Genomic DNA, 12,398 nt, shown 5'->3' with positions numbered 1-12,398 from the left:
TCTGTCGGATGAGCTACTTACACACCTCCTCCTCCTGCCCTGTCTGATCCTCCCATTCGGAACAGAGCTTTAGAAAGAACACAGGTGCTGGTGTGACACCTGACTTGGGAACCCGTTAGCCCAGGGCTCAAATGGCTCACAGAATGACTCCCTGAGTAAGCGCAGTACTGACTTCAGGGAGCAGTTTTCTTCCTGCGGAAACGCAAACAGGTATCCTAACTTGCACAGCTGCCGCGAGAGGCAGGTCACAGCTTCCGAGCAGCACAATACACAAGCTGACGAACACCTCTCTGGCAGTGTATCTCGACTTGCGGCAAGAAAAGTTCGGCTAACAGGGTGGTGGTGACAGTGGTGGCAGGAGCGAAGTTTTAGTGTTTTGAGACACGGTTCCATGGAGCCCAGGCTGGTCTCAAACTTGCAGCGTAGCTGATGACCTTGAACTTCATGCCTTTACCTCTCGAGTGTTGCGATTACAGGTGTGTGCGGTGTCTGTGTGTGTATATGTGGGGGGGGGCAGCGCTGTGTGGTGGCTTTTTGAGACAGAGTTTTGCTATTTAACCTCACATTTATGAGTGCTCCTGCAGCAGCAGTCCTGACTGCTGAGATTACAGGCATGCACCATCAATTTGCTGTGGTAACAGCAATTTTATTTATTTATTTATTTATTTTTAACTCTTATCCGAAACCCACGTCTCTTCTTATTCTCCCCAGGCTCAAACATAAGAACGTTAACGCCCTGGGCCCCACCTCTCAGAGCCTGGTCACACCTGCAGTAAGACTATACCTGAGTGTGCCTGCAAGCACCAGAGACGCTTCCTTCTCTTTCCCTGAGTCCTTATGAAAGTCCATCTGCCCCAACCTTTTCTCCTCAGTCTGCACTCTGGCATTGGGTATCCTACATTTTCATTTGCCTGTATGCTAGCAATATCTAAATATATATATCCATGTATATGTGTATATTGATTTTCCTTGCTAGAACTGTATCTGGAAAATAAACAACACCACCAAATGCAAACGTAAATCTTCAAGATTTCACCTTTTTTTCTCCAACTCTAACACACAGACCCATGGGTGCATGTATACAAGACAGACAGAAGCATGTGGTGCGCACACATACTTTTCATGGATTTTCCATATTCCTCTATCCTGGCAAATGAAGCCGATTGCAGTCATTTTGTCTGGAAGTATCTAGGAAGCTCCCATGCATATGAGGCATCTAGCCAACAGTGAAAGCCGGGAACTTCAGCCCCGAGCTCGCTTGCTCGCTCTCTCTCCTCGCACTCTCTGTGGCTGAGTCATGGACGCTGCATCCTAGGAACACCTATCTCTCTCCCTCTCCAACTGCTCCTGAACCTGCTCATGGTCTCCGTTTGTCCTGGTCGGCAAACTTTCTGATCCAGCTCACGTGCCACGCCCTCACCAGAACCTCATTTCCCACAGAAACCACCCCCCTGGCTGCTGCCTTCTAGAACCCCTTTAAAAGGTTGCTTGCAGTTCAGTTTCACCCTCCTCTCACTTACTCTCTAAAGGCCTCAGCTCCCTTCTGTCGTTGCCTGCCACATGCTACACCTGGGCAACTTTCCATACTAGTCAGGCAGGTGGCCTGCAAGTCTGTGCAGGTTGGCGTATGAGATTCAAGGATTTCTGTGTGGAAATCCTAAATACAAACCGATGGCCACTGGGTCAAGATGGAGGATCCTGTCTGAGTGGTCCCAGGAACCTTATAAATTAAAAAGACCACGATAAAAGAAAAAAGAAGGAAAGGAGACCACATAAAACTTTCTAGTGCCCCATTAGACACGGGCCCTGAAGACAATAGCTGTCAGAGCTGCCGATGCCGGTACAGGCAAGTCACGTGACCACGTCTGATTCTGGTACCGCTGTGTTGTTGTGGTGGTGGTGGTGGTGGTGAAACTTGCGTCAATTCTTCAAAATTCTTCAAACTCAAACCAATCCGTACAGTAACAAGGGTTCTTCTGGGGGCGTGGCTAGAGGCCGTTCTTGTGACGTGCTGGCAAATAACCTTGCCACACTGCCTGCCCTGAACGTCTGATTGCGGCTGAATCCAAAGGGCAGGGGCTAGACTCTTTGGCAGGAGAAATGCCAAGCCCACAGCTGTGCCATGGATGCCGGTCACTGGATTATCCAGATCCCCAGCGGGAAGGTGTAGAAACATGTCCAAAAGCTTGCAGGTTAGTGAGAAGAGGACTTCGAACTGGGGTTTCAGAAATGGCTGGGGAGGACACGTGGCTGTGATTGTTGAGATCGATGCCATTAAAGAGCGCACACGCTATGCAACCGGACACCAGGAAAGGTTTCTCAAAGGCAAGAGAGTCAATCCATCACAAGCTCTAGGGTGCAAAAATGTAGACTTGCATGACAAGGGAGTGACTAAAACACAACAACAACCCGCCAAAGCTCTCGCTTGAGGAGTGCCAAAAGACAAGTTTTTTCCCCATGTTCAGCCTTGAAGGGGCACCGAGGCCACAGCCCGGGTGGTGAGAGGCTACATCAAACCTGGCAGCAGAACAGGACAAAGTAAAAAAAGTGAGGCTCGCGCCAAGGGGTCAGTGCCCCATGTGGAGTTCCTGAGTGGGCTGAACATGGGTGGAGCTGAAATCTGAAGCCGGGTTGCCGTGGAGACCCCAGGTTGCAAGCGTAGTGTCCGTGAAGCACTTGCGCTGCATGCAGCAGAGCCCCCTGGAGCCGTAGTGTGACGTCATCGAGAGCATCGGATTCTGAGCATGCGCCCTCGGGGCCTTGGGTTTGCTCTTGTGCATTTTTAAACTTGCTTCATTCCAGTCTTTCCTCCTCTTTGAAATGGGGGCGTGTTTACTTTGTGCCGTCATGTGCGGAAAGTAAGTAACTCGTGTTTTCATCGTACACGGGCTTTCAGTTAAGTTACCGTGAGTCTTCGAGAGACTTCTAAATCTGTACTTTGACAGCGCGGAAGTGGCGAGGCGATGAGAGCCTGTGTGACTGGGCTACGTGTATTGTTCACTAGGAGGCGGCCATGTGCCCCTGGGGACCAGGGTCAGAGTGCTGGCCTTCGGTATGGATGTCCCCTAGAGGCTCCTCCTGGTTAGGGGTTTGTCGTAACAATAAAGAATATGACCAAAAGCCACGTGGGAAGGAAAGGACTTGCTTCATCTCACAACTTTCACATCCATCATTGAGGAGAGTCAGGAAACGGGCTCACGGCAGGAACTGAACCAGACGGCGTGGAAGAGCACCGCTATTTGGTCCATTCCTCCCGGCTTGCTCAGTTTGCTTTCTTACACACCTAGGCTCACTTCCCCGGGGATGGCCCTGCTCACAGTGAGATGGCCCCCTCTACACCAATCATCCGCCACGAAAATGTCCTAAAAGCTTGCCCACGGGCATTTCATCATCTGGGGTTTCCTTTTCTCAGATGACTCTAGCTTGTGTCACGTTGATAAAACAAGCTAGTCAGCACAAGGCTGGTATGTTGGATTCTTGGATCCCAGGTTCCAGCGCTGTTTTAAGGGGCTGTGCAACCTTTAGGATGTAAATCCTAGTTGGAGGAAGCAGGCTGCTGAGGGCCAAGCACCAGGGATGAGCTCAGCTTTGCTTCTGAGTCCGCTGTGATGAGAGAAGTCCCAGGCACACAGTCCACAGCCATAAGCCTGCCATCCCCTCCATACAAGGATGGGCTGGGCCCTCTCAAACCGTGAGCCAAGTTCACTGCAACAGCTGTGAGCAGGTCACATGTCTCTGCAGCAAGGGTGCAAACAAGGCGAAGAACCTGCCGTCCCCCAGGGACCTCGGAAGGCAGGGCCAGGAAACATCTCTGCTAGGGACTGACACTAGGAACTGAAGGGACCTCTCCCTGGGAGTCTGTATTGAACCCTAATCCCCAAGGGCGATGATGGGGCCTCTAGGAGGTGACTAGGTCAGATAGACTGAGAACCCTTGTAAAATACGCCACAGGGAAATTTCCCTTCCTTCTTTCTTTCTTTCTTTCCTTCCTTCCTTCCTTCCTTCCTTCCTTCCTCATGAGGAAGAACAAGAGGTGAAAATATGGCTTCCAAGGACCAGATACCAGACACGCGAGCATCCTGCTGCCAAACCTCCCAGGCCCCAGAACTGGGAGCTGTGGTCTCTGCAGTGGTTTACGAGGCATTCAGTGCGTGGTATTTTCATAGCAGCATGAAAAGTGTAAGACCCTGACCATTCACTGTCCTGGGGCCACAAACGACAGAACAGAACATCAGTGAGTCCTGTGTTACTGTAGCTGTGAGGACAGGGAAATACCAGATGAATTTCAGAGATGGCATTGTACCTGAGAGCAACAAAAGGGGAGAAACCACAGATGATCCTCGGGCTTGGCTGCAGAAACCCAGTGTCTGTCTTCACTGGCGTCCTCTAATGCTGCTGGCCTCCTTCTGTGAACCAGGATCCCAAGCTTTGCCCATTACCCCTGAGCTAACCAGATAAGCCTCTGAAGTCTCTACTATCCAAATATATTTAAGACGTGATATTCTTTTGTTTGGTTGTTTTCTTTTTCAAGACAGGGTTTCTCTGTGTAGCCTTGGCTGTCCTGGCTTCACTTTGTAGACCAGGCTGGCCTCAAACTCACAAAGATCCACTTGCCTCTGCCTCCCAAGTGCTGGGATGAAGGGCATGTGCCTCCACCGCCTGGCTAAGAGGTGATATTCTTAAGTTATTTGAAAATAACTTTTCCCAGGCAATGTGCATCTCACCACCAACCTCTACGTGGGCAACATTCTTTCAGGTGACTTTATCGGTGACTTTGATTTCTTAAGCTACATAAGTAGGAGGCTTAGCTGTTAGACCAGGCTGGTAGGTTTCTCTTCTGAAGGACTCAGTCCCCAGCACCCAGGGTAGGCAGCTCACAATCATCTGCAGCTCCAGTACCAGCAGACCCCATGCCCTCTTCTGGTTCCCCTGAGTCCCTGCACACCACACACACACACACACACACACACACACTTTTTAATTAAATTTAAAAATTAACCACCTTAAAACATTAAAGTGGATCATCTTAACTGACGATGCATCAGACACCCTCTGACGACTGAGTTATTGCACCCACAGCCGCTAAATTGCTTACCTGCAGCAGAGGAGAACTGTGGAGGTGAGAAATTCCTTCCTGCCTTTGAAATTGCCAAGGGAAAAACCCAAAGAGTAACTTCCAATACGAACCTTAGAAACCCAACCTACAGTGCACACAAGCCAGGGCAGCTGGGGGAAGCCCTGAGCATGGAAAATAACTGGCTGGACGGTCAGAGGCCTAGTGTTGATTGTATTTAGAAGTCCCCTCCTCCTGTGATGGGTGTGTGAGCTTAGGCCTGTCATACTGTAAAACAGCAAACAGTGACAAGAAGGGACCAGGGAGGCAAGTGGCAGAGGGCTGGCCTGGCATGTCCCAGGCCCTGGGTTCCATCCCCAGCACTGCAAATCATCACCATCATCATCAGCGTTTCCTTTTCCCAGAGCAGCTGCTTTCCATGGCATCTTTTACGCATACATGCCAAATTAAGTTGTGACCAGGAAAAGGTGTGCAAACAATCAGAAACAGGGGCACACACAGGGCAGAGCTGTGACAGAGATAACACCTGCAAGAGAGCTAAGGTGAGAGAAAAAAGGGAGAAGGAAAACAGGACTGGCCTCAGGGTTCTGTGTGCCCCAGGCACTCACCTCACCCATTGAGCTGCAGAAGGAACTTTGTTCTCCTGGCTCAGTTGATACCTGGGAGGCTCACTGCCTCCTTCTGCTAACCTAGGCCTAGTTCTGGAAGCTTCTAGCCTCCTTACAATCTAACCTAGGCCTAGAAAGTTTTCAGCCTCTGAGACTTACTGAATAAGCTCACCCTTTCTAGTTCTTACTGAGCTCTGGGCTGCTGGTTCAACTCAGCTGTTCTGGCTCTAACTCTTCTCCCAGCTGACTTATTCAATCTTTCAATCTGGATTTTTTTTCCCTCGGCCTCTGAATTGTTCTGCTTGGCCTCAAACTAACTCCAGCAATCTTTTCTAATCTGGCTTCTTCTTCTCATTCTTTGGCACATTTTGTCTTCACCTGAGTTTTCTCTCTGCAATGTCTCTCCATTTCTGTCCTGGTAAAACTACCTCCTCTCCCCCTCCTTCCCTCCCTCCCTCCCTCCCTTCCTCTCTCTCTCTCTCTCTCTCTCTCTCTCTCTCTCTCTCTCTCTCTCTCTCTCTCTCTCTCTCCATTGCCCCTTAAGTAGCTTCCCTTTCCTCTCTCTTCTCCTGATAATTGGGCATGTCCTATTCTGCCAAATCTTGCTCTGATTCATCTTTTTTTGTTCTGCCACTCAATTTGATATCACTTTCAAACATTGGTGCTTCCTTCCACAAACTAACTTTGCCTTCATTGTTTGGGATTAAAGGCGTGTACCACCATGCCTGGACCTAAGCTTTTATCTACTTTCCTAGACCTGTGAGTTTGACAACAGAGTGCATAGCTGTCTCCTCTAATCAGGGAACATTGGTAGTTACAGGCATGTCACAGCTGTGAGACGCTATCTTCCAGAAAGAGCCTGTGTTCCATAGTTGGTAAATGTAGCGTTTAGATTCTGTGTTGGTATGAAAAAGATACTTATCTTCTTATCTTTTCCTTATCCTCACGTAGGTGGACATGAGTAAAGAAGGCTCGAGGAGCCTGGGAGTCCTCACAAGCCCCAGTGACCTCACCTGGCCCATATGGCCTTAGCGCCAGCTTCAGATAAACACTGCAGTGCTGAAGTAAGGCAAGGGAAGTCTTATCCTATATCTGGGCTGGATTGTTGTGGGGAGCCCACCAGGGATGGCACTCAGACAGCTTATAGCCAATTGAAAGTCTTTACTGCAGTCAGCAGGAACTAATACTCAGGTATGGGGACCTTGTAGCCATGAGCATTTAGATCAAAGGGCTTTCAAATCCATATTCTGTTACCTTGTTCAGCAGCCCCAGAGGGAGGTTTGCAAGAGCAAGCAGTTTAACAGCAGCTAAGGTAAGTGGCTAGCTGGGCATCTTGCCCTCAGGTTCCTAGAGTAGTGCTGGGTCATTTTCCACGGGATTCCCTGTCAAGGAGATTCAATTCTAGTCAAACCTGAAATGGCCTCAGCAAGAATAGACAATGGAGAAGCCTCTGCACTGACTTGCCCTATTGCATTATATGTGCACTACATTATACAATATATATACATATATGTGTGTGTATATATGTACATACGTGTGTGTGTGTGTGTGTGTGTGTGTGTGTGTGTGTGTGTGTGTGTGTGATGAAGAAAATTGCCAGTGAGAAATAGTTACCCAAGTAATAATGCTCATGTGTTAAGTATAATCTCTAGTGGTCTGCTGTCCCCTGAGCTGGTAAACATTTTAATCCTGGTTATATTTTTCTGCTGGGGCTAAGACCACGTGGGAGTCAGAACTCATTCGTGTTTTTATGCTGGCAGGGCCAGGTGAGGTTCTGGTCCTTCGGGGTCACTGTGGCTTGTGAGGACTCCGAGGTTCCCCGAGCCTTCTTTTACCCGTCGTCCGTGTACGTGAGGCTACGTGGAAGGCCTTGCTTGGCCTGGCCGTGGCTTCCCCTAGCCATCATGAGCAAACTTCCTCCCCTGTCTAGACTGGACACTGCTCAGAACTCAGAGTGTGCTCTCCGTGGCCGCCGAGGACAAGAGGACAGGTGACTTTGCATAGACGCAGAGCTTGTCTAGGCATGAGCCCCAACCCCCTGGGACCTCAGTGACTTAGAAGGCGAGGGTAAGTACAGTCCCTACCAGCCCTCTGGCTACGCTAGAACAGCCTGCAAGTGTGTTATTAGACACTCATAAGGTTCATTACATCGGCCTGGTGTTTATAACTCCTGGGTAATATTTTAATAGATGCTGTTTTACTTTTGAGATTGTATTTTAATTCCATTTCTCCCTTCTCTTTCCTCCTCCGAACTTTCCCATATGCCCTTTCCCACTCTTCTTCAGATTCATGACCTCTTTTTTTATCTATCGTTATTGTATATATGTATTTAATATACATACACATTCCTAAATGTAGCCTGTTGAGACTTTCTAACGTTGCTTGTATGTGTATTTTCAGGGCTGACTGCTTGACACTGGGGTGCTGGTGGCTGTCTGTCTGGCTCCCACTTTGTTCCCTGCCTCCTGCCCAGGGACAGGAGAGCTTGTTTATGGACTCATACTGTGAACCCCTCCTCCTGGGGGAGCTTAGGAAGAGAGGACCCCTCCATTCCCACCTCTCCAGCCCTAACTCTTCTTCTGAGTCCCTGCCATGCTGTTGTCTGTCTGTCTGTCTGTCTTCCCATGGCACTAATAACTTTTTTTTTTTTTGCTAGTAACTTTTCTAACCAATTTCTTTCCCCCTGAACCTACGTCCTAGACCTTTCAAAATGAGAATACATTTAGTCATAAAGTGTTGTTACATTATAAAATTTTATATCAACTGCGTACCTGTTGATAGATCTCCCCTCAAAAGATTCTCGAAAGAACTTATAAATTATTTTAAATAGGCAAAGAAAATGGAAAGAAATAAAAAAAATTATATCAAATAAGATATCTCTAGGCAATATACATTAAAACCACTAGATTATTACCATTCTTTTCTAGAAATATTCTTGACTATGCAACTTATTTATGTGTCATTTCATTAAGGTCGCAATAATTTTTAGTGATGGGTGTACATGTTTGTCAGATATTGTTATGTTAAATTTCTTTTCCACAACAGGAGTCACAGAAAACTCAACTGCACCGACAGCATCACTTAGGACCAATAAGCTCTCCCTGTGACAGAAAAAGGCTATATCGCCAAATCTTGCCAACAAAGAAATGAAAACTAATGTCCTACGTTAAAAGAGTAACTAAATTTTAAAAATATGCTTTTGTTAAATACTCACAAAAAAATCCTTTAATCTGTTCTTTGCTTGGCAAGCTTAAGAAATGAATTTAAAAGATTAATTTATATGAGGCTGGGGAAGGGGGCCGGTCACTGGGCTGTCTGTTCCTCTTCCCGGTGTCTCCACATTGGACAAATCTCCTTTCTCTGCCTTTTGCTGTTATTTGTCTCTTTAATTGGCCTATTGAGGACGGGTGGCCAAAGCTAGCTTGTTAAGGTGTCGGGGCCCAGGCTTTGACCTTAAAAACTCCAGTAGCAGGCATAGAAAAAAAATCATTAAACAAATATGCAAAGAGCACCCTGGAGATCCTCTGAGAGGGAAAGCGGTGATGTCATGGCTGTGGTGCGACCACCCTTGGCCGCTATGCCCAGGAGCATGGCAGACATAAACAGAACCTCCACGCTGAAACTCACGTCACCCAAGCCACATGAAGTGTGGGCTGTTGTGTGCCAATCTCACATCTGCACTCACCCATGCAGTCACCACAGATCACTTCTGCTCTTGGCTCTGCTGATGTGGAAGGTGAGGCTGCAGAGAGAGAGAAGCCCTTACGTCTGCCAACCTCCCTGGCAATGAGACGTATCCTACGGACTGGGACCTGGGCTCACGCATTCCGAGAGGTCCTGGTAGCTAACGCAGGCGGATGCATGCTCTTACTCCCATATCTTCACGGGATCGACAAGAAAGAGCTATTGGCACTGATGTCTGAAAAGGAACAGAGAGGGTCGGGCAGCCCTCCTCTGCTTGTGCGCGAACACCAGAAAGGGAGCCCTGGGGGTCGTTTAACAGGCTGGCAGTGAACAGCTCCTGATTCTGCCAGTAACTCCCTCTACAGCCTCTGGGGAAATTACAAGACCTTCCCAAACGCAGCTTCTCCATTTGTCAAGGTTAATGTAGGTTTAGGAGACCATCAAATCAAGCAGGATGTCTGGATGTGTTAATAGCCGCTCCTGGCATGTGTTCAGTGTGAGCTGACAATGAGTCAGGCATTTTGAAGGAAGCGGGCATTAGAAGATGCCATAATTAAGACTTTAAGCAGGACAGGCATACCTTCAAGGACGGTGCAGTGCCTCCAGGCTGGTAATGGTGGCAGCGGTCACGCCCTTCGTCTTGAGGAACCACTGAGGGAAGACTGTGGAGCTCTGCTCTAACAGGAGCTGCAATCCCAAGCTAAGGCGAGGCTGTCTGATGATCCACACTCCCTCTCCTCTCTCTAGCCTCCTGCCAGAGCATTTAACCAGCCAGACAATGGGACCTGGAAGATGAAAGCTTCCCTCAAACCTGGAGGTTTGAGGCCATAATATTAAAGAAACAAGCTCAATTTACTAAGTGCAGGCTGTGTGGCAGGTTCCTTCAAGGTTAAACTAAATCCTTCCATCTTAGAAGGAAACTTCTTCTCTCCCTCTAAGACACAGGACGTGAGCCGGAGAGGAGACAAGATGCTCTCAGGGGAGGGGATGTACCGTCCCACAGGAGAGCTCTGTAACAGAAAAAAGGAGCCACTCAGAATAGCTTCAGGAAGTGCCTGAAGCTGATCAGACTTACTAGGGCCCTCCTTCCCCTAGCCTATGTAAGCAGTAAAGGCAAAACGTCACTCTCAGGCAAGCTGAGCTATTTAGAAGCAGCTCAGATCCAGCAGTCTGGGTAAATAGTGACCAGTCAGGCTGCCTGGGAGGCTGTGCACTGGGAAAGGACACCCTGAGCTGAGTGCAAGCTGTGCAGTGTGCTCCCTGGTCCCAGCCGGCATGAGCTGTCACCCATGCTGGGGTGGGCTTTAAGGGACGCAGCTGTCTCTGAGTCATTTCTGCTCCTGTAATTTTACCCTTGACCCATATTCTGGTAAGTAAGCACAGTAAAACTCTCTGGTGCACCAAGTTGAACCTTCGTGCTACCCACATGTTGGTCTGTCACCGGCTCCCTATCTGGGGCGAGCAGACTTTGTTCACAAGGAACAGCACCTAAGATGATGCTGTGGATGATGGGTGCCCATGACATTTTTTTAATGATTGAATTAATCACCCTGTGGATCAGATTCTGGTTTCTTCATATATTTCCTATCTTTTCTAGAAAACACATGACAATTATTTGCCAGAGTTAAACTTTGCCATAGTTTAAGTCTAAGTCTTATTCTAAAAGCAAACCCTGTCTCAGTTTGTCTTCTATTGATATCAGAAAGTCTGAGGCTAGGTAACTTATACAGAAAAGAAACTTATTTCTCACAGTGCTAGATTCTGGCAGGGTCAGCAATATGGGGCCACATCTGCTAAGGGACTTCTTAATCTTACACACAATCAGAGAATGTGTGTGTGTGTGTGTGTGTGTGTGTGTGTGTGTCTGTGTGGTAATGTGTGTGTGTGTGGTGCATGTGTATTTGAGTGTGTGTGTATGTGTGCAGGGTGTGTGTATGGTGTGTGTGTGGTGTGTCTGTGTGTCTGGGTGTGTATGGTATGTGTGTGGTGTGTATGTGAGTGTGTATGCTGTGTGTGTGGTGTGGGTGTGGGGTGTGTGTGCTGTGTGTGTGCTATGTGTATGGTGTGTGTATGGTATGTGTGTGTATGTGTGTGTGGTGTGTGTGTGATGTCTGTGTATGCGTGTGTGGGGGGGGGTATGTGTGTGTATGTGTGTGTGGTGTATGTGTGGTGTGTTTGTGCATGTGTGTGTGGTGTGTGTGTGATGTCTGTGTGTGTGGTGTGTGTGTGGGGTATGTGTGTGTATGTGTGTGTGGGGTATGTGTGTGTGTGGGGGGGTGTATGTATGGTGTGTTTGTGCATGTGTGTGTGGTGTGTGTGTGATGTCTGTGTGTGTGTGGTGTGTGTGTGGGGTATGTCTGTGTATGTGTGTGTGGGGTATGTGTGTGTGTGGGGGGGTGTATGTATGGTGTGTTTGTGCATGTGTGTGTGGTGTGTGTGTGATGTCTGTGTGTGTGGTGTGTGTGTGGGGTATGTCTGTGTATGTGTGTGTGGGGTATGTGTGTGGGGGGGGGGTGTATGTATGGTGTGTTTGTGCATGTGTGTGTGGTGTGTGTGTGATGTCTGTGTATGTGTGTGTGTGTGTGTATACTGATATTCATGGTGAGTTGGAAGCAGCCTGCCACAGAGCTCATCGTTAGGACAAAACCACTCTCTTTATAACCTGTTGTTCTAGCTTCTTAATTAAACATTATGACCAAGAGCAACTTGGCGAGAAGAGGACATACCGGCTTCTATATATCCACATTGCGATCCGTCACTGAGCGAAGTTGAGGCAGGACCCACAGAGGACCGCTGCTTGTCGGCTTTCCCTCTCTCCTGCTCACTCACAGGCTCACAGTTAGCTGGGTTTCTTATTCAGCCCAGGGAATGGTGCTGCCCACAGAGGGCTGGGCCCTCCTACACCAATCAACAATTAAGATAAGGCAATCTAATATAGTCAATTACTCAACCAAAACTGTCCTCTCCAATAACTCTAGGATGTGTCAAATTGACAAAGCTAACTTGGGACATACATTAACCTACCAATAAAT

General features: G+C 48.2%; 1 protein-coding gene across 1 annotated transcript in view; it reads left to right on the top strand.

The window, feature by feature from the left end:
- Pthlh (parathyroid hormone like hormone) overlaps positions 1 to 9,696 on the top strand; it is a 63,615-nt gene extending 53,919 nt beyond the window's left edge. The window contains exons 4-6 of the mRNA XM_051155696.1: positions 712 to 772; positions 7,443 to 7,532; positions 9,376 to 9,696. Coding sequence (XP_051011653.1) covers positions 712 to 772; positions 7,443 to 7,532; positions 9,376 to 9,696 — 472 coding nt within the window. The remainder of the gene's footprint in view (positions 1 to 711; positions 773 to 7,442; positions 7,533 to 9,375) is intronic.
- The last annotated feature ends 2,702 nt before the right edge of the window (positions 9,697 to 12,398 follow it).

Source organism: Acomys russatus, chromosome 13 (assembly GCF_903995435.1).
Source record: "Acomys russatus chromosome 13, mAcoRus1.1, whole genome shotgun sequence".
In the NCBI taxonomy this organism is placed as follows: Eukaryota; Metazoa; Chordata; class Mammalia; order Rodentia; family Muridae; genus Acomys; species Acomys russatus.
This window is presented reverse-complemented; position numbering and strand designations above follow the sequence as displayed.